Below are 23947 nucleotides of genomic sequence, written 5' to 3'. Positions count from 1 at the left end.
CAAATACCTGTACGGATATGGAGAAGTCTGATTGTATGGTTACTTGCATCAAGGCAAGAGTATACGGCAAGCTTCACTTTGTAGGCTTGCAAAACCTCGCCAAATAAGCATTATTATGGTCTTCTGAGGAATTGATGACGCTGGATTGACCGGTTGCTGGTAAACACCTGATAAAATTAGTCAGACTGAGTTCCACATAAGCTCATTAAATTATGTGTATGAAACCATTATCCATCTTCCATAATTTTTAGCAAGGGAAACACTTAAAGATTGATTAATTTTGTGATTCACTTACCTTCCAAATATTCTTGTCCATGTTAAAATTGATATTACAAAAAAGGCAACATTGGGGCAAGTGATCCACCCTTGGATACACACTTGGCTCATGCAAATACATATGTTTCATTGTTTTAAGAATCATCCAACAAATGGCTATGAGTTAGATGATGGTTGGTTTACTTACCAAGGGATATTATTTGTTGGGTGACAAAATACCATTGTTGGGTAACCAACCGCGGCATGCTAATGTTTAGTTAAGGCTTAAAGTAGAGTAAGGGAGATAACCTGTTTGTTCCGTGTCATTCTGCCACTTTTCTTGGGGGGTAGGTAGGCATTTTAATATGTTTTAGCCTCATATTTTCCGGGTCACGTGATTGACCTGGAATCAAATTATTTCGCCTAAGACTTTGCTTCCTGCGTAACTATGACGAGAATATTTAAATAAATTATTCACTCTGATATTTTTTTTTTCTCTATTATTTGTTAATTAACATAAAATCTAAAATAATAATAAGCAATCACACATAAAAAATAAAATACAGCGATTTATGCCGTTCGGCTTTTGGCTACGTCTATAAATTATGAGGAGGAGAGATTTCAATATTTCAGGAGATAGAATATAAAAAGAATAAGAAATAATCTCTTTGATGTATGGTTACTCAAAATCCAAGCTATATCAACATCTTTACCAGCTAAAACTAGAAGGTTCATTTCCTGGGATCAGAAAGTACCCTCTTGTTTGCTGCTGTAATCGACTGCCAAAGGAAATTTGATTGAATGATGTGGGACTCATGTACTTTATTCAGATCTATCCAGGTTTGTTTGCAAACCAACAAGGCTTTCCATAAAAAGGGGTTGCAAGCCTACTCCAGATCAAAGCCGACCAAGGGCAGTTTGCTCCGGATAAACCATTATACCAATTTAGCGGACAACCAAGAGACTTTTTGCTGGTGTTAACGGATAGTCAATCGTGACTGAAATGTACCACATCAATCACGTTTAAAAGCCCCTGACATTGGATAACTAAAAGATTTGAGCAGATGATGGACCGAAAGCACGAGCTCTAATGCGGAACAATCTTTCTCCAAATTTTTTGAAGTTGCTGGGGCCAATCATTATCAAACGCTGGCCTGAGCCTACTCCCTAAGCAACATGAGAATGACTGAAAGGAAGAAAGTAAGGGAGAGCGGTCCTAGAAAGGTCGGAGATAAATTGTCCTCCGAGTTCAGCTAAGAAACCCCCCCTTTTTTCCTTCTACCTCTGCTTTGCCTTCTCGACGAAACACTCTCATATCCACGCTACGCTCCTTCATACTCAACGAGCCTAAAAATCTACTTCACTAGGTTCTACATTACGACGGATATTTTTGTAATTCGCGTACATGTTCTTCATCGGAAGTACTTTTTATTTTTGCTGAAAAAAATAATTTCCCCTTTATCTCTACTCAAAATGGAGCAATTTAATACTCTAAAAAATCGATATAATTAGGTGTAAAAGAAGGGAGATCAAAGTCTTCCACTTTGTCAGATGAATTGCATGTGCCCGACACGAGCTTGTCTAATCGTGCATGCTTTATCGAGCATCTTTTGAAATCGTCCTTTTTTTCAAAAGCGGCCCTCGTCCGTTGTGGGGCTGATGTGCCCGATTCATTGCATTCGCTTCTTGCAGCTGGCTCCCAATGTAGCCAACCTGGCCTAACCTTTAGGAGGCGTCTTGAGTGCGCGGGCACACACTGTTGATGCCTCGAGACATAAATCCTATATCTTAAAGCTGCAATCGTAACCACTTTATGCTGGGAAAAAAAAGAAAAAAAAAAAAAAACTAAAATCCCTTTTTTGAAGAAATTATTTCGTGGATCGGATCCATCGTGAGTGTATGTAGGATGGAATCATCTTTAGTGGATTCATTTCGCTCTCGGTCCACGGTGGTTGGTCTAATAATTTTTTTCTAAAATATACTCTTTCTCCCGATAGCCATTTCTTAATAAAAATCTGGTAATCTATCAACGGATCAATTTAGAAGCTCATAAATGGAGCACAAATAAATCATCAGTTATGGATAAGTAGATGAGCTCGATCTCCTCCTTTTGGGTTTGTTTATTGTTTAGATTTGATGTTATACATGCTTGAACCCCTTTGAGATGGTGGAGTGTACATAATGTACGCACAGCACGTTTTTCATATTAGATTTTTTTTTTCTTTTCTTTTCTTTATTTGTTGATTACTTTGTTTCCCTTTTGAGATCATCCAAATTATGCGAATCTGGCTGAGATAATTTTCTATGCAACCTCGCTTTTGCTTTTTTTTCACAAAAGAAAACAATAGAGAAGAGAAAGACAATGAAATCCTATTTGGAAACCAGTCTTTCTTGGATCCATAGTATTCAACTCTAGAGGGCAGAAAGATGGACGCATTAATCAGCATGAGATGGGAAAAGAGAGCGAGAGAAAGGCACAAACGGTGGAATGCCCGCTTTGGATCCTTCCATGTTCAGGGGTTCACACTTCAATTTTTTCCCCTTTGGAAAGACTGTGGAAAGACGAAATTTAAGAGAAGTTAACCTCCCACTTTCGAAACGAGGACTTCTGTCCACACTTCGACACATTATCCATATAAAAAAACTATCGGTTAGAACCATTCTTCCATCTCCTTTCGGATTTTGGACCATCCAATAAAAAAGCACCACAACATCCATACCATTGTTAACATTGATCTTTTTTTTATTAAAAATTTTCAATCAAATTTAAATAATAATGATTTTTTTATTCAAAATTTCAATGACGATCTATATTGATTTTTTTTTTGTAAAATCAAAATGGATGATGTGGCGATTTGCTATTGGATAGTTCAAAATCTAGACGGTAGAACATTTCTAACCAACAATTTCTCGTACATACGTGGCCAAGCACCGACATCATCCACATGTGGCCATGGACCCAAAGGTCTCCATCCATGCCATGGCTCCATCTGGATGGATTGTTTGGGCAATATTAATAAAAATTTAAAGGTGAATTTAAAGCCATGTCTCTTGGAGATGGAGTACATTGATTATTCATAAGCTAAACAAAGCTTGGGCGGTCCATTGGCCATCTTCTGAGGTGAGGCTTGCAGGCCATTCCTCCCTGCTGGGACTACTACTTTTTATTAGCCTAGAGCATCCTGTATTGTAGTTTTTGTCAGCTTATAACATCTTGTCCTGTAGTTATTATCTTGTGTTCCCGCATGCACCCGTTGCTTTCCATGCGTTCCTCAAGTGCTCGGAAGTATTAGATTTCACATGGAATTAAGCTACCTATCTTTTTTTTTTTTGAAATAAATTAAGCTACCCATGTAACAAGCTAAAGTGGGGCAAGTTCCTACATAACATGTGCCATAAGTGGGGAATGATGACGAAACTATGCAAAATAAGGAAATATTATATACTATTATGACATTACTACTCCATCAAATGTTATGCTTTCTTTGCCAATCTATACTCCAATCCAGCAAGTCCTTCTCAGGTTGGAATTCCATTAGCAAGGACTCAAGAAGCATGTCTTAGACGCTATGATAGCTTTGGAGGTATTCCTTCCTCTCCATCCAGCTTTCATTTGCTCACCACCATGATTGAATGCCTACAAATGTTGGGTCATCTCCACTACTTATTCAAACATACCACCACCTCCACCGCAATTACCATCACCAATTCATCACCCCATGGCAGCTCTCTCTCAAGGTGGTCCAAGATAAGTTAAGATTATCAAATCATTAAAGACGTATTTGGTTTGTGACTGTCAATCAAATAGCTGGGATGAGAATCACTTAGTCTTATTCTTGCTATAGAGCCCGACCCTCCCTAATTAAACATGCCCTAAGAGCTACTGAGTACTAATATTCTATTCTCGTTGTCTTTATCTCTATTCTTGAGTCTCCTATCTCTATTGTATCATTCATATTCACGAGACTATTTAATATTCAGAATTGTTATTACCATGGCTTACAAAAAACAGAGCTTGTTTCCCAAACAAAATGGCGACATTGTTTCTTGGGATAGATTATTGTATGCAGTTGGTTGCAAGGAGATATTTTGCAAAGAAATTATATCCTACATCACGTGCACTATGTCGGTGGGCATACTGCATCAATTATGTATCTCGATTTTTGTAGGTTTTACTCATCATACACTCGTGCTTGCACATGGTGAAGGGTATAATTTTGTCTTTTTGCATCAAAAGAAAAAGTGATGGGACCATTGGAAAGTATAAAGCCTGTCTCATAGCTCAAGATTTTAGTTTTACTCTACCATAACCTTTTGTCCTGTTATCAGACCACGCTGTGTCAAACCATCAGAATGGTTTTAAATATGGCAGTGTCATGAAACTAGTCCGTTCTGTAACTGAATAGGAAAGATGCCATCCTTCGTGGCCTCCTCAAGGAAGAAGTTATATGCACCAACACTACTTTCTTGGTACTAAACCTCATCGAGTATGTGCTGGTTATTCTCTCACTCCAAACAAACGTACTCTTATTTACTTCGACATGCTGATATGATGGGATGTAACCATGTTCCACTCCAGTGGCTTGTGGATCAAAAGTGTCTCTTCATGATGGCTAGCTCTCTACAAGCTCACCCTACCAAATACAGGAGTCTCGTTGGATTGTCGGAACGCTTACGTTACTAAAATAGACTTCTCTTATTATGTAGTCAACCAAGTTTTCCAATTCCTCCATGCCCGAACAATCACACACGAACAAGCTATAACCGTGATCATTAGTGCTGTTTGGTATATCACCAATGATGTGATCATCAGAATGATATGAGCATCCGGGTGATATACAGATATTGAGATGATGTATGATCACTATATTTGATATATCATTGAAATATCATTGAGAATAGAAATTCATTGTGTTTGATATATCATTAAGTAGAGATAGTGATAATGTACAAAATACCATAAATAGTCTTATATATTAGTATGTAATAATTATTCTGCAACTTGATTAACATTCTTCATTTACAACTACTCATAAAAATATATAGTAGTAGTAATAACAATAATAATATGTATTATTATTATTATTATAGATATCTATTTTGATTAAGCTATTAAAATGATATTACAATAATATTAAAAATAATCGAACTTAGCTAGGCTTAGCTAATTTTGACCATTAATATCAGGGCTATCCATTGGGAATATTTTTATCCATAAAAAAAAATGAAGAAAAAGAAAACATGAAGGGTTTAGCATGATCTATCGATGCCAATTAATCATACCTGCCTATAGAAATAAAATAAGCATCCATATTATTTAATTAAATCTATCAATAAAAATAATAAATAAATGGAAGTGTTTTTGGAGATAAAAGATCAGAGAAAAAACCATCCCGATTTTCTTTTATAAGGGATGTTATTGAAGATAAAAGATCAAACAAAATAAAGAGATAAGGAGATTTTTTCTTTTCTTTTCTTCTTAATTTAGTGACTAGGGATATTTTTATTCCAAAATAACTTCAGTATATCATCAATATTCGGTGATGTACTATCATCTAGAGTATGTATGGTGATAGCATCCCTGTATAATACAATGATGCTATCATTGAATTTATCACTGGATTCTTGATCACTGGATGGAATTTTGCGATGCCAAATAATATGATCATATCACTTAACTCATATTATTGAGATGATGTGAAATATCATTTCCTACCAAACAGTATCTAAGGATATTTTATGCTCCATCTCTAAGGAATTCTTGGGTTTGTTTTGTTCATTCCACCTGGACCTCCATCTCTTTTTGCCACATACTCGGTTGTTAATTAGGCAAATTGCCCAATTACTAGTTGATCAAGTATTAGGTTCTGCACCTTCTTTGGTTCAACTCTTATGAAACAAACAACAATTCCCAGGTCCAACGCTAAAGCTGAAAACAAGGCATGCGCAGTCACTGCCTTTGAAATGCAAGGCTTATCTTCTCAAAGACTCACGGGGTACTCATGATCTACCATTGATTGTTCATTGCGACAATATAAATACAACCCATATGGCAGCTTATCTGGACTTTCATGCTAGTATAAAATATATTGAAGTTGACTATTATTTTGTTTGCGATTTGGTCGGTCAACTTTTGGTTCTTTTCTTGAGGTCTTGTGATCAATTGGCGGGTATCTTTACCAAAGAGCTCTCTAACTCCAATTTTTTTCACCGACGTATCAAACTCGCTTATCCCCTTGTTAGTTTGAGGGCGAGCGATGAGGAACTGTGCAAAGAAAGGAAATATACTATTATGGCAAATAAACAGAGCACGGCTTACACGTGGATATTCAATTTATGTACAATTAGAAGCATGATAAGTTGCCATTGGTCCTCCTATCAATTCTTGATTACAATTTATACATACCGAATCCACCAGTCAATGAAAATACATATTTTTTCTATTGAGATAAACCGACCGACTCCGACTTTGATCTCCATGACTCAACTATGCATCGGTCGAATAGACAGCTCCGATTCTTCATTGATCGACCAAACTAATTGCGCCGATCTACTGTCGGCTGACCAATTAAGATCGATCGACCGACTGATATTCGACTACCGACTATCGATCAACGACAGACGACTTGATCGTCGGCATAAAAGAACTAATAGCCGATGGTCGCTCACAGATTCTACCGATATATGGTTGGCCAGTCAACTCAGATATACCATAACCGTCATGAATGATTATCGACCGCATATCATGACTCGATCAATAGGAATTAACGATTTACTACGCGATTATGATATGATGATTTAGCGCCATAAAATATGGGACCACGTCCGACGATTACGAAAACCTCATCCATAAAAAGGGATAAGAGAAACAGGACTGGTAAGCCAACTCTGGGCCAAAACTCTGCTATTGTTTACATTCAACTCCGGTTCACCAACTTTCCTCTCCGACTTAGGCATCGGAGGGTCTCCGTCGGACACAAATTTGGTCTGCATGGATGCTATTTTGCAAGTGTTTGTTCCTGACGATAGGTGATGGAAAGTTAGCTGCAACAGATTGGCGCTCCAGGAAGGAGGGGCAACAATTGTATTCACTATGGCGAAAATCAGAGTCCAGCATTCTACTGCAACCGGGTCGACGAGATATTCTTTCCGTCGGAAAGAGGTTCCTCCCCTCCTCCAGTAGCAGAGCCTAGTTTTTCACGTCCTGTGATCACCACGGACGTCCAGATCGCTGCACTCATGCAGCAGATGAATGTCCTCATGGAGACAGTCAAAAGCCTCCAACAGCAATAAACCTAGCAGTAACAGCCACCGACGGAGCAACTGGTGGCACAATCGGTGCCGTCTAGGCACAGCCACCATCATCTACGGTGATCACCGTCTCCTTCTCCGGAGCGACCATCGCGGCTTTCCTGTCGAGATGAACAACGATATTCTCAGCACTCTCGGCGTGCCACTCATCATTCCCGATGTTCCCCTCTCCTTTCCATCTCAATAGTATTAGGAAGGGGAAACGACTGCGAACGCCTTTCGTGTCTCCTTCAAACTCGTCGGGTGGTTCTACCCTCAAAGTTTTCCAATGACAATTCGATGATTATGAACGTAAATTTCAGGAGATCAATCGCCAACTCGCTCAGCTTCAAGTGGAAGGTCGGAAGTTCTCCAACAACTACGACTTCCACACCGTCCAGCTACTTTTTCGGTACATCTTGGACCAATCGATCCCATCTCGATTCAAGATACCTCAGGTGGAGCCATACGATGGATCCACCGATCCGATCAACCACCTTGAGAGCTACAAGGCTCTTATAATGATTAAGGGGGCGACCGACATCCTTTTATGCATCGATTTTTCAGCAACTCTTCAGAAAGTTGCTCGAGCTTGGTACTCCAGGCTTCAGTTGGAAAGCATATATTCTTTCGAGCGGCTAGAACATTCTTTCGTGGCTCACTTCAGCTTCAGTCAAAGGCCATCACAAACTTTTGATAGTCTCTTCTCGATTAAGCAAGAAGAGACCGAAATACTTTGGGATTTCGTGGCTCATTTTAATGCTGCCACGCTTGAGGTCAAAAACCTCAATGAAAATATAGCTATCTTGGCCACGAAAAGAGGTCTGAGGAGATCTCGATTCATATATTCTTTAGATAAAACTCTCCCTCAAACTTATGCGGAACTTCTGGAGTGTGCATACAAATATATGCGTGCAAACGAAGGAGCTTCTGACTGACGCCAGACAAAAGGTAAAAGTCAGAAGAAGAAGAAATAGAAGAAGGGAGGAGCTCTAGCTGAATCAAGTTGGCCATCGTCTAATAAGCGAGCTGCACCCCGACGATGGAGTCTAAGATCGGGTTACGGCAGGTATGACTCCTATACTCCTCTTTTCGCTCTTCGTGCGCAGATCCTTATAGAGATCAAAGGAGCGGAATATCTACGACACCCCTCATCGATGAAAGGGTTATCGAGAAACCACAATTGGAGGAAGTATTGTCGGTTCCATTGTGATCACGATCATGATACCGAATAATGCATCCAGCTCAAGGATGAGATAGAAGTCCTAATTCGATGAGGCTATCTTAAAAAATATCAGAGAGATCCACCGATTCAACCTCCTACTGATCGACGATCTCAACTGCAAATTGAGGAAGCTGCAAATAATCAATCGACTGCCGGGGTGATCAACATGATCTTCGGACGACTGGACAGAGGGGTAGCTTTCGAAGATGAGTCGGTAAAACGACGATGACTCGACAATGTAATAATTTTTTCAAAAAAAATATTCGAAAAATTCAGACTCCTTATGATGATGCTGTTGTTGTTTCAGCAACAATAGCGAACTATGATGTAAAAAGAATCCTCGTAGATAATGAAAGTTCAACTGATATTTTATTTTATTCGACTTTCTTTCGAATGCGACTACCGACTGACCGACTCAGAAGAGTCTCGACGTCACTGATCGACATCACAGGAGATGCTATCATAGTGGAGGGAGAAACTTCTCTTCCCTTAGTTGCTGGGATCGAACCACAACAGAGCACTATTTTCATAACGTTCACGATGGTTCAAGTACCTTCGGCTTATAATGCATATTCGGACGATCTGGGCTTAACGCTCTGAGAGCAGTGGTTTCGACATATCATTTGTTAGTCTGATTCCTGACAAGATTGGAGTTGGAGAGATGCGTGGAGATCAATAACTCATCCGACGTTGCTTCCTTATCTCTACTCAAAATAATAAACTTGAAGGCTCTTTGTCTGTTGACAAATTGAATCAAAGAGAAAATCAAGAGAGGGGTGAACCAGCTGAATAACTGATTTTTATCCTGTTAAAAGAAGAAGATTTCGAAAAAATGGTCCGAATTGGATCACAATTATCCGACTCAGAGCAGCAACAACTAATAAAATTGCTCAGAGCCAATGTCGATATTTTTGCCTGGTCGGCTACCGACATGCTCAAGATTTTTTCAAAAATAATAACTCACTGACTTAACATCAAGCCAAATATTAAGCCGATGAGACAGAAGAAACGATCTTTTGCTCCTGAAAGATAAAAGGTCATTGATAAAGAAGTCGACAAACTTCTCACAGCAGGCTTCATCAGAGAAGCTACATATCCCGACTGGCTTACTAATGTGGTAATGGTAAGAAAAGCCAATGAGAAGTGGAGGATCTACATCGACTATACCGATCTGAATGTAGCTTGTCCGAAGGACAGCTTTTCATTGTCGAAGATTGACCAATTGATTGATGCGACTTCTGACCACTGACTTCTGAGTTTCATGGATGCTTTCGCTGAATATAATCAAATCTGCATGACACCAAAAGATGAAGAGCACATGACTTTTGTGACCGACAATGGCATGTACTGCTACAAAGTAATACCTTTCGGTCTGAAAAATACCGACGCTACCTATCAACGGCTTATCAATAAGATCTTCAAGATACAGATCGGACGGAACATGAAAGTATATGTGGATGACATGTTGGTGAAGAGTCTCCAAATTTCATATCATGTTCGAGATCTGGAGGAAGCTTTCGACACACTTCGATAGCATCAGATGAAATTAAACTCGACTAAGTGTGCATTTGGAATAACCTCCAAAAAATTCTTTAGATTTCTTGTTTCACAATGAAGAATCAAGGCTAATCCCGAAAAAATCAAAATTATTATCAATATGAAGCATCTGAGTTCAAAAAAAGAGATACAGTAATCAACGGAAGGATTACCACACTCAGTCGATTTATTTTAGGTCGGTCGAGAGATATTTGTCATTCTTCAAAACTTTACGATAGACGAAGGATTTTTCATGGTCAGATGAATGCCGACAATCCTTTGAAGATTTAAAACAATACTTGACTTCTCCACCTTAGCTCACAAAATCAAGGGTCGGAGAGACATTGTATCTCTGTTTGGCAACTTTAGTAGAAGTAGTTAGTTCGATGCTCGTCCAGGAGGATGGGAACCGAATCCATCGATCAATCTACTATACCAGTAAAGTACTTCATAATGCCAAAATCCGATACTCAAGGATGGAGAAAATGATCTACGTCCTAATCATATCGGCATAATGACTTTATCCATACTTTCAAGTCTATCCGATTGTAGTTCTGACAGATCAATCACTGAAGACAATCTTATATCGACTTGACACGTCAAGTCAGATGGCAAAGTGGGCAGTGAAGCTTGACGAGTTTGACATTCAATATCACCCATGACCATCCATAAAGGCACAAGTTCTAGCCGATTTTGTCATCGAATGTACTATATTCGACAATAAGTCAGAAGATATAGATGACAACATAATAAAAGAGGCTACGACTCTCAAACTTGACTTAAAGTCAACTTGGATACTGCACATTGATGGAGCATCTAATGCACCAGGTAGTGGAGCTGGCCTTATACTCATGAATTTCGAAGGGGTAGTCATCGAGTACGTCCTTCAGTTCAACTTTAAAGCCTCAAATAATCAAGCTGAATATAAAGCACTTTTGGCCGGCTCGAAGATAACTAAAAAGCTTTAGATTTATAGTTTGAAGGTCTTCACCGACTCACAACTGATCGCTGGATAGGTCAAGGGTAAATTTGAGATCCGCGATCCCATTATGATGAAGTATCTTCAAAACGTGAAAAATTTTACGGTAAGCTTGAAATATTTTAAAATATTTCACATTTTGGAATCGAAAATGCTCGAGCCGACATACTTTCACGATCGGTTACTATCGCTTTTAACTCGTTGGATCAGATATTTGTTGAATGCCTCGAACAATCGAGTATTGATAGAGTTGAGGAGGTATTACCACTCACTATCGAACCAAGTTGGATGGATCCGATCATTCAATACCTAACCGATGGGACCCTTTCTGTGGACTCTTCAGAGGCTAAACGACTCCGATGGACGGCCTCTCAATATGTAATAATGAATAGTTATTTTTACAAAAGATCGTTTCTCTCCTCCTGCTGAAGTGTTTAGGACCTACAGATGTCGACTATGCACTTAGAGAAGTGCACAAAGGGATTTATGAAAATCACTTGGGGGTAAATTTCTAGCTTATGAAGTTCTGCGATCAGAATATTATTGGCCTACCATGAAAAAAGATGCAGCGAACTCGTCCGAAGGTGTGAACCATGTCAAAAGTATGCAAATATACAATATCAACTGGCTAGTCAGCTGACGTCGATTGTAGCACCATGACCCTTCATACAATGGGGGATTGACATACTTGATCCTTTTTCTCCGGCATCTGATCAGAAAAAATTTATAGTGATCGTCATCGACTACTTTACCAAATAGATAGAAGTCGAACCTCTAGCGCAAATCACTGAAAGCAAGATAGAAGACTTCATTCAGAAATTTATTATTTATAGATTTGGTTTGCCACACACTATCATCATCGATAATGGTCGACAATTTGACAACCAAAATTTTAAAAAATTTTGTGTGAAGTTCCATATTACGCACAAACTTATGTTGGTCGGCCATCCATAGTCAAATGACAAAGTGGAAGTAACTAACCGGACAATCCTACACGAGCTAAAAATTCGACTAAATGAAGCCAAAGATCTCTAGGTTGAAGAATTATATCCGATCTTATGGCGTATCGAACGACTTCCTGTATACCGACTGAAAAATCCTCCTTCAACTTAGTTTATGGGATAAAGCAATGATACCACTTGAGATCCGATTGCCGTCGATAAGAGTGGAGCAATATAGTGAGCCGAGAACTCCGAACGTCAGAGAGCCGACTTAGATCTCCTTCCAGAACTCTTACAGCAAGCTCAAATTCGGATGGCTGCATATCGACAAAGGATAGCCCGGTATTACAATACAAGAGTCAAGCTGAAGCTCTTTCGATCAGGAGATTTTATCTTAAAAAAAGAAAGGATCTTACAAAATATTCGAAACTCTTAGACCGGACGTATATCGACTAAAAACTCTTGAAGGATCGACGATTCTCAGAACATGAAATATCGATAATCTGAAGATATATTATCAATAAAGTCATCGATATGTACATTATTTAAAATACAACCAAAATTTCAGAATCACAAGTCTTTGACAAGTTTTATCAATTACTGGCTATATATCGGCTTTCATTGCCAAAGTCAAGCTATCTACTGTACTTTGACCCGAAGTTTATCTCAGCCTCCACTATAAAAACTGAAGAACAACTGCTTCGGTGATGACTGTATTTCAATTCTCATGCAAAAACTGACATACCGACTGTAATCTCAACCGACATCGACTACATAGGCTTTCACCGTAAAAGTCGAATCGCCGATTATACTTTGGATCTCAATGTTGGCTCTCCATTGTAAAAGCTGACTATCGTCGAAAGACTAATATGTGATTTAGTCCCAACTAAGTAAACGAAAAATGCTAAAACGATCATAGTCAGATTGGAATTATACTGACTAGGCTACGATCAGTTGAGGGATATTCAGCTTGCCATCGATTATCAGATAATTAGATATACAAGCCTGACCAAATATCGGCCATGGGATATTCGACCTACAATCGTTATTCTAATTTCTATTAAGTACGTCAAAATGACTACGCGACTGATGGACATTCTACAAGTTCTACCAAATGATCGGGTCACCGATTAATGTTCGATGGTTATTCTACATTGCAAGTATTGTGAACAAGTAAAACAAGAGCCTAAACTTAGAAGAAAAATACTTTCATTCATTGTCAAAAAAAGAGTTACAAAATTGGACCGAAGTCCGATTACAAGTATCAGATTACAGAAATAAAAAAAATGAAATACACCGACTAAGCTTCATCATCATTTCTATTCTTTTGCTCAAGTGTAGCATTGTCGACTTGAATGATTTCGGGTCCAATCGGTGCTATTTCTTGAGTCGGAGTAGCTTCTTCTTCAGCAACTCCATCTTCTGATCTTGGAGGAATGTTGCTGCTCAAATTGAGGCTTGGATATAATTTTTCGACCGCATCTTGACCGTCTTCATATCCGATGCAGTACGAAGCGAAGCCACTTTTGAGGATCTCTTTCTTGAATTCTTTCGAACCTCGAAAATCCTTGACTGTCCGACCCAATGCTTCTCTTGCCGACTTCACTTTCGCTTTCATCAAATCAGCATCGGCTCGAGCAGAGGATAATTTTTCTTTGGCTAGTGTCAATCTTTCTAGGGTGGTCCAATGACGTCCATGTTTGACTTCAAGTTCTTCGACGCATCCATCTTGCTCTCGTCGAAGTCAGTGGATAGAATACTTCTTGCTCTTGACCTGTGACTCAAGAGCTGAAATAGCCCTGTGAGCCGACTTAAGTTCGACCCCCGATGATATCAAGTCCTCAGTTAGTCAAAAAATCTCCTCCTGAAGTTTGGATTCCTGCTCTGCCGCCAACTTAAGTTGTTCAAGTGCAGTCACTTTCACAGCATCAACGGCTGCTACCTTATTCTTTCATGCACTACGGATGTCGATGAACTTCATATAGCCGGCCTCTAGATCAGACATGTCGTGGATCAACTGTAAACAGAGGATAATTCAGGTTAAAAAAAAAGAAAGAAAGTTTATCAAAGAGAATTACCCCGATGATTGTCAGATAAAAGGATAAAAATATCTCGACCACCGATCGTTTCCTTCGATGCTCCCGATCAGTCGGAAGAGAGTCGCCTGGCACAGTCGCTTGGCCAATACAGATTAACCTGGGTTGATTCATCGACGGACACTTGAAGGTCGAAGTGCACCACATGGCCCTCTGATGCTGCATCATCCATCGACACCACCGGAGCTTTCCCCTGGTCTGTTATCGACGGCCCCATGTTTGAAAGTGAGGGGAAGCTTGAGCTTGACTGCACCCAACTGAAGGAGCAACTGGCGTAACCGCAGATTGTTCGGGCTCCTTACCTCGGTTCGAATCTCCTCAGGTGGTGGGACTACTAATGTTGTTTCGGTAGTTTTTCTCATCGTCCTTTTCTCGGATGATGCAGCAGGCAGCACTATCGGAGCTGACAGTGCCAAGATTGGTTCAAAAATCGATGCTGATGGGGCATCGAGTTCCACGATCAATGTTGAAACATCGATTGGAGCTGGTGCTTGATGCCTCTTCGACGGTCGCGAAGGCCCGACCTTAGATGCTACCCTCTTTTTGACAGCGTGCTGACGAATGTCGGCATTCGACACTCGTACCCTCTGCTGTATGGCTGCAATTACAATGGAGGTCAGTACAATTCATGAAGTAAAAAGAAAGTCAGAAATAACTGACCAACTATACTATCCCTAGACGAGGAACCGAACTAAGACCGACATCATAAAGGGCCTGTTCGATGACAAGCTCTTTCTGTTTCGGGACTTACATGTCTTTCAGCCGGTGAAAGTCCTCCTGGTTGTCAACCTCTACTCAGCTGTTGTCGTTGGGACTGGTTGTGGATTGCCCCAACGAGAAGAAAAACCCCAAGGAAGAGAAGAAGAAGTAAAAAAAAATTGGTTCTTCCATCCATGAATAGACGATGGAAGATCGATAATAAAAGAAAGATCTTTTCGAAGGTTGAAAAATCACCACCCTCGGGCCTTCGGATGAGATTGGAGGACGAAGAAAGCCCGAAAAAGAGAAGGGCAGGACATGATCGGCAACATCTGATACAATAAAGCAAAGCTAATTATCAGTCGGACCGAGTTCGGTGCCAGCTGAGTTGGGCAATGTCTGTAATAATCTAAAATATTTGAATAAATTTCAGAATCAAAAATCGAAGATCCGTCTAAAAATCTTCGACGTAGAAGGCCACTTGGTCCAAAGGTGGGTTATTCACCCGACCATCGGCCCCAGGGGCAAAAAATTGAAACTGCTCCGGGATACAAAACTGCTCCCGAAGTCGTTCAACGTTTGGTTCCGAAAGTGAAGAGGCCTCCACATCCGAACTTGACTGGATTCATCAGTCGGATTCTCTGACCGATCTTCCGAGAAGGAGAAGTCCTAGCCATGAGAATGACTCTGAAGAAGACAGAGACTTTAGAGGAAAGGACTCAAAAGAAAGACGAAGTTGACCTAAAAGTTAGGAGCGATAATCTTGGGCATTGGGGCAACAATCCGGCAGAGTCCCAGCACCAAAAATAGTGAAAAGTAAAAATTTGACTAAGAGCGACCCTTTATATAGGATCCGTCAACGACCAAAATGAAGGCGGTCAAATCGAAGATCTACCAAATGACGACACGTGGCAACATCTGGATCGACCATTAATTGGACGGTTCGACGCACCTGCCCCAAATTGAGCCACGTCACCCCTATCCGCATGAACAATTCTGATCCAATAATATTCGGACACGTGGACAAATCTACTTGTCAGAATCATATCATCCGATGTCGAATCGACTTCTTGAAATAATGCCTGATACTGACAATTGATACTGAATCATCTGATCAGTGTGACAGACAACTGTACCTTCCAACATGATAAAATAGTCGATCATTCGTATCTCAGAGAAAATGATATCAAAATCGGAGCTCGATGTGACAGAACTCTCTTCATTTAACGTGATAAATCACGTGACAGTTCACACATCGAATCACTTTGGACTTGAGAGTGGGGGGCAACTATTAGGGTAAACCGACCGACCCCGACTTTGGTCTCCATGACTCTGATTATACATCGGTCGAACAGACAGCTCCGATTCTTCATTAATCAACCGAACTAATTGCGTCGATTTACTGTTGGCTGATCAATTAAGATTGATCGACCGACTGATATTCGATTACCGACTACCGATCAACGACAGACGATTTGACCGTCGGCATAACAGAACTAATAGCCGACGGTCGTTCACAGATTCTACCGACATATGGTCGGCCAGTCAACTCAGATATACCATAACCGTCATGAACGATTACCGGCCGCATATCACGGTGCGATCAATGAAAATTAACGATTCACTACGCGATTATGGTCCAATGATTTAGCGCTATAAAATACGGATCCATGTCCGACGGTTATGAAAACTTCATCTATAAAAGGGATAAGAGAAACAGGGCTGGTAAGCCAACTCTGGATCAAAACTCTGCTATTGCTTACATTCAACTCCTGTTCATCAATTTTTTTTTCTGACTTAGGTATCGGAGTATCTCCTCCGGACATAAATTCGGGCTGTATGGATGTTGTTTTGCAGGTGTTCGTTCCCAATGACAGATGACAGAGTTGACCGCAATATTTCTTGGTATCTCTGATGGGATCGGAGGAAATAGTTCAAAGGTTTTCTTAGAGGGGGATTTGAGATCATTGGAAAGTATCCACGTAAATACATAGATTCTTAGTTACTGCATATAATCTATTTTCTTTTTTGGATAACTGATTCGATCAAAACCCAATCCATAGTCATACCAAACATATGACTTAGCAAAAACTAATAGAATTAGCTTTTGTATATTTGACCATGTAAAACTCTATCAGCCAATAATAATTACTATCTAACCATCTATTTAAAACATTTGGTGAATATTTGGAGTTTTTTCTTATATATATTTTTGGTAACTCCATACTTTTTTAATAAAATGTTATATTTAAGATTAGTGTTGGACATGTGCGACATACATAACAGAAGGCGTGCATATGATCGTGGAAATTTTTATACCAGCCATGATTAACACCTTACCCATTGGCATTTTCAGAATTAAATTTGATATATCTTAAAATTATTAAAAACTAATCATTTATAGTCGGTCATGTGGCAGCATTATAAGACGATAAAGACAAAGGAGTTGCTTGGGGTTGCTCTGGAAGACACGGACCCGCGAGATAGAGCCACGATCTTTTCCATCGCAACAAGACACGACGGGCACAAAAGGCCAAATACGACAAGTGAGCGGCGTTCAGCTGCCTGGTCCCAAGCCTAACCACCGACCAAGCCTAGCTAAAGCATATAACCAAAATCTAGGAATAGCAATTTATATCCCGATCCATTGTCTCGATCCATGAATAATTTATTTTAAATAAATTTAAATTTTATATAAATAAATTTTAATTATAAATAAATTTAATTTATCTAAATTAATTTATTAAAAATTTAATTTTTTAATTTATTTAATTTATTTTGACTATTTAATAATTAAATTGGATCATAATTCAACCCATCAAATTCAGGTCCATATAATTGATTTAAAATATATTTAATTTAATCTATAAAAATTTATTTAATTCATATAATATGTTTGATTTGATTTAATTTATTTAATAAATAAATTATATAAATCAGATAAATTATTTTTTTATCTAAATTTTTGATCTATTTAATAAATATATTAAATTTGAATTGATCAATTTTTGATCTGATCTACCTTAATCCAATCTATATTTCATTCGATCCGGTTTAATTATATCTAATATTTAAATAAAAAAATAAAAAAAATTCTGAAAGCCAAATGGCATATATTCCTATAAAATATAATTCTTTGCGAAGGTTTCGTCCGGCCTGGCTCTCTTCACACATCACCACCACCATGTCCATCTCCCCTGGCCTCAAAATTACCGCATCAGTGTCAGGTTCCAAGAATTTGGCCCCTCGGATCGCTTTCCCAAACCAAACTTCCGGTCTCCAACGCCGTGTTTTCGTGAAAAGACCCCCATCCTATGGCTTGAGTGAGATCTCGGAGCCCACAAAACCATTTCCTCCATTTTGTCCGCATGATAGATGAGATGATATCTAGGTTGACGTCTCCTGTGCCCACGCGTACACAGATGTCGTTTGATAATGGAATCAGATTTTCTTCCAATATCATTCCCTCCTAGCATCATACTAAATAATATTTTCTGAGTTCATGAGAAATTCTTGAGCCATCTTTAGTATTTGTTGACTGTTCTTGGCCCTCCAAATTGCTTATTTGATCACATGAATGTTATATAGGTTTATAATCTTTGTTACTTCTATTTTTAACCATTCATCATGCATATACTTTCTCTAAGCATTTTTTTTGTCTTTGGAAAAAAAAAAAAATCTGAATGTTCGGCTCAAGAGAAATATGTTCTTAAATCCTACTCATCATCGCTTAGGATTAACCATACTTTCCAAATTCCTTGGTCCTTGTAGTCATATTTCCGTAGATGTAATGTAGAAAGAAAAGAAGTGCCCACTTTTAAGCTTTTTCCCTTTTTCTTTTAATGTATTTTCACCTTTTATTTGATCTCGATTTTTTCCTCAAGCAGGGAACATGTTATGCTTGACGTCGGTACCTATACAGCATGGACCAAGTAGGGCACATATTGGAGCACCCTAACATCCATCAATTCCCAAATTACCTTAAGATCTTCCGGCCGAAGTGGTTTAAAAGTACCAGCCATTATAGTATTTTAAGCTTTTCCTGCATCTCAATAGTTGATGATGCAATATATAATTTTCGAACTCAAAATATCTGATTGTTAAATAGATGATCATGACATCATATCATCCAAAGACCTCTAATATCCAAAAGCAGCCATTTTGAGCACTATTTGCCTCCGAACTTAGTTTGGACTAACTAGAATTCACTCTTTGACTATTATCCTGAAGTAGAGTTTACGAAGTAAGTTCAACTTCAATTCACTCCTGCGTATTATCTAGAAGTAGAGTTCATGAAATAAGTTCCCCACCTATCTATTAAAAACAAACCAAGCTAAACCCTTATTTATTTTTGTATATAAGCAAATTATTTTTTATGTTATGTCTAAATTAAAGCCGGCCAATAAGTGTCTGCCACATGACCACCATCCTACCTAAATCAGGCTAAATTTGGCCCCAACTAATCTAATCGAAATCAACCTACCAAAGCTTATTACATAGCCCACCATTCCGGAGGTGGTTAAAAACTGTCCAATAAAAGCCATAGCTCAACCTACTACTTAACGATCTTAGCCGTTAGCATTGCAAATTAAATAGCTGAGATTCGAGATCAATTGAGATTCTCTTCTAATAAATCATTGATAAATTTTTGTGAATTTCAACGAATTGCACCAATAAATAAGGCTGCCCAAAGGGCCTCCAAATATATTAATCTGAGGTCTAATCTATTATTGAAAGATTTTTCTCTAAGATCTCTATCCAATTAGACATCGGAGGATCATGTCGAGCATAGCAATCTCCACAACTTTTCTTTCTCCAACTCGGAGATCAGAAGCGGGCTCAAGATAATGTGGTTAATCTAATTAGGAGCTTTACCACCATCACTAGCTCGTGGTCAGGCCAGATTTCAGCAATAATAATTTATATATAAAAAAAATATTTATGGCTGTTTATTTGTGCAGTGTTTAGTGCCCACGCTACTCTTTAGACTTTTCCACTGCATGCATGCAATGGCGGAAAGCTGAAAGATCAACGATAGACTAAAAGACGAAAGGCGGTAAGAAAGAAATAATTAAGATAATGAAGAATGCGCACTAATAATGAACACGGTCCAAACAAACTCCTTCCAATTCCGTTTCTTCCGCCGCTTCTCCACCACGCGCTGTTTCCTCGCAACTCCGGATGCCACCGACCTACTGCGGTTTGACGTTCTCCCGTCAACCCCCTCTCAACCGTCAGATCCCCGTATACCAACTCTTACGGCCTCCATCTCGTCCGTCCGTCCGCCCGCCCGCTCCCACCGCCTAACGCGCTGCCGTGACCCAAGCGGAAACGTCCACGTCGGCGGCCGTCACGTGCCGTCGGGCCGCCACGTCGAGACAAGAAAGCGGCCGCGTTAGCCCATCCCCTGCTTTGTCGGCGATGGGCCTTCGTGGCGCTCTCTCCGATCGACACCCGCCATCCGACTCTCAGACTCGCGTGTCCCCTTATCTTCTCCCCCGCCCTTCCTCTATCTAACGTCCGTTATTTATTTGTGACGGCCTTTAGCACAGTATACGTTTGGATGGTGACAAACTTATTACACAATCATAACAACAGCCCTTCTCGCCCTTCCTCCATCTAACGTCCATTATTTATTTGTGACGGACTTCAGCACGGTATACGTTTGGATGGTGACAAACTTGTAAGTAATACCTGTTATTCGGTAATTACACAATCATAACAACAGCCCTGATATAATAAAAGATGGGACATCATTTGACGTCTTTGATCAATAATCTAAAGAAACTGGTAATCATCAATTCGAAGCACCGTCCAGCCGAAAGACAGTTTACTATTTAATAAAACACATCATCAATCAATGATCTAAATAAAATATTCTTTTTTAATTCAGATCGCCGGCCACTTAAACGACAGTTAGGGTGTGCACCATTTTTATTTCCGTCTATTTATTCATTATCATAACTAATAGTATTGTTATAGTAGGTAGTACTCCTATTTTGATATACTCGGACAGACACTGATGTTATTGTCGGAAATAAAAAAATACAGGCATTTAATTATTATGATAAAAAAAAACTGCTGGTGATCTATTCGCCTATTATTTATTATTGTCCTTCCAGGTATAATTCATACATCTCCACCAGATCACCGAATCATTGTAATATAATATTTCTATATTTATTTTATATTTAATATTTTTCAAGAAAAATATTATTTGTACGGAATAATCTTTTAATTTATATTAAAAATTTATAGTAGTCGGCAAATAATTTCTTGCAAGCGGTTTGTACTTTTCCTGTAAGTCTGTAACTGAATCACCCCAAGGCGTAATTTTGTCGCAACAAGACAAAGCGACAAATAGCATCATCATTGGAGGTGGCCGTTACGACGAACATAACGGCGTTACAGGAACATTGTCCTCTCCTTCCGACCTCCTCAACCTTTTGACTCGCCCTTCCTCCTCTTAAACTCCGCCGAAGCCCTCCCTCCCTCCCTCCAGAGTCGGATAAGCTATCCAACAGTAATCGAAGCACACGTGCTTCCACTTCCAACGTTATATAAGTACCCACCCCCAATAGCACATGGAAAACAATTATATAGCAAATAATATATAACTGGGGAGAAAGAGAGGGAGGGGTCTCTCGGTTCCACCGATCGACCGAGATCGAGATGGAGGGGGAGTCGCCGTCGCCGCCGCCAGCGAGGAAGGACGGCAAGGAGCGGCCTTACCGGGGGGTCCGCATGCGGAAGTGGGGCAAGTGGGTCGCCGAGATCCGCGAGCCCAACAAGCGCTCCCGGATCTGGCTCGGCTCCTACTCCTCCCCCATCGCCGCCGCCAAGGCCTACGACACCGCCGTCTTCTACCTGCGCGGCCGCTCCGCCAGGCTCAACTTCCCCGACGACATCTCCGTCGACGCCGACGCCGACGCCGACGCCGCCATGTCCGCCGCCCTCATCCGGAAGAAGGCCACCGAGGTCGGCGCCCGGATCGACGCCCTCCACGCCACCGCTGCCGCCGCAGCCGCCGCCGCCTCCCCGGCGGCCGGAGCCCACTCTCTCGGCGTGGAACGTCGCCGCCGGCCGGCCTATAAGAGACCGGACCTCAATCAGAAGCCCAGCCCCGAGAGCTCCGACGACGACTGCGAACTCTTTGGCTAGTCGGTTGGGTTCCGAACCTCCTCAAATCCCAGGCTCTCCGATGGGTGATGAGTTTATATAAATATAGCGTTTTATTTCTTTTTCTTTGTTTAGAACGTTAGATTAGACTTTTGTTTTATCTTTAGGTTTTTCTAGATGGGGGTGTGGAGACCTAAGGGTTGGATAGAGGAGAAGGGAAGCAGAAGGGAAACGGCGAACCATGGATTGGGGATCGGTTGTTGGGGTGTTGATGATGGGATGGCGAGATGAGGGGAATTCTATGTGTATGTGTAAATTAAAGAGGATATCGACAAGAACAAATCAAAGAAGGTAATGATCATAGTCTTCTTCTTGCTATCTGGTACCTTTAAGCTGAAGGGATGATCAAAAAAATTTTGTATATTTTGATCATTCTAATGTTTTTTTTTTTTTTTTGGGTAACTTCCGTTCTTTATCTTTTTGTATGATGGTGTCTGCAAGGAGATAAGCATAACCTCAAGATCTCATTGAATTTAATAACGGAAAGAATTCCTCAAAATTAGTCAAGTTTGATTCGTAACACATGTGACGTCTGATGCTGAACAACTTGAAATTTTCGTGTTTGTCAATAATTCTATCTGGTTCATGGTGTAAAAGTATTGGAACCTATTGGACTCTATGTGCTTTGAGATAAGACACAGATTGAGAACCACTGCTTGTCTCAATCTTCTTTTGCAAAATCGATTACCATATTATATGAGGCTAGAAACATGCTTGGGGAGAGTTGTTGTTATGTCATGTCCAAGTACTTCAAATTTTTGATTGCAACAGTGAGTCCGTGGCCTCCCAAGTCAGTTGTAGTTCAACTATACGCTGCACTCTTGATTTCTCTTTCAATCAAGAAGTTTCGGGCACGCTACAGAGACATAAGAGACTGTTGGGATGTGCATGTCCATCCAAACATTGCATGTAAGCATGTCAGAGTTTTCAATATCAGCTTTGACATTGCAATCATGATTTCTTATGTCAATTTCAGTCTGAACCACAATTTGTACTCAAAAACCTTTTCAATGCAAGAAGAAGTAAAAATTTTGTTGGTCATGCATGAGATGTGCTTGACCAATCACTTCAAATTGCAATGCTAGTGTGACTATAAGGATTATTGATTGATGTCCTACTATGCTAAGATGCAATGAGGTGCATCGAGGAACATGACAAAAATAGTAATAGCAATGCTTTTGCAATTTTGGTATGAGTAGAGCTTGTCATGTGGCAAGCTCGGCTCATGACATTGGCAAATAAGGGCTCCATTAGAACTTGTTAAGGATAGCATAGAGAGAGGGATCCACCATTAATATAGTAGCGTTTCAATATTTGGTTTCTACCAACTGAGGCTTGAATCCGGATTTTTTTGGTTGGTAAACAAAAGGGGTACGAGCAGCAAAGTCTAAAGTTAAGTATGAGTCTCCAACCACCTCTAGGCTTGTTTTTTTTTTTTTTTTTCCTTCTTGTTTGGACACGAGAGATATGATTCTAGAATTGTAAATGATGCTTTCAAAAAAAAAAAAAAAGAAGCCATGCATAATCTCATGCTACTTTTATTTAAATAATCAAAAACTTTGAGCAAGTTCTCTAATTTTAAAAGAATGAGTTGCACTCTCTCCATTCATGTTTGGATTGAAGAGAGTTTGTTAATTAATCATGTCCTTGTTTAGTATGATAACCATGTTTGCATGGTCCCATTGTAGTACATTGGTCCCAAACCATGGGAGCTTGGCTCATCATGGACAAGGTGCCAATCATGGAC

The 23947-nt window shown here is 39.8% G+C and overlaps 1 protein-coding gene across 1 annotated transcript; it reads left to right on the top strand.

Annotated features, from left to right (window-relative positions):
• The first annotated feature begins 21524 nt into the window (after positions 1–21524).
• LOC105033442 (ethylene-responsive transcription factor ERF011) lies at positions 21525–22518 on the top strand. The gene has a single exon (XM_010908261.4). It carries the CDS (start codon positions 21694–21696, stop codon positions 22180–22182), a length of 489 nt encoding a protein of 162 aa, XP_010906563.1. The 5' UTR covers positions 21525–21693; the 3' UTR covers positions 22183–22518.
• The last annotated feature ends 1429 nt before the right edge of the window (positions 22519–23947 follow it).

The sequence above is a fragment of the Elaeis guineensis genome, chromosome 1 (assembly GCF_000442705.2).
Source record: "Elaeis guineensis isolate ETL-2024a chromosome 1, EG11, whole genome shotgun sequence".
In the NCBI taxonomy this organism is placed as follows: domain Eukaryota; kingdom Viridiplantae; phylum Streptophyta; class Magnoliopsida; order Arecales; family Arecaceae; genus Elaeis; species Elaeis guineensis.
Note: the sequence above shows the minus strand (reverse complement) of the source record. Positions and strands in the feature narration are given on the sequence as shown.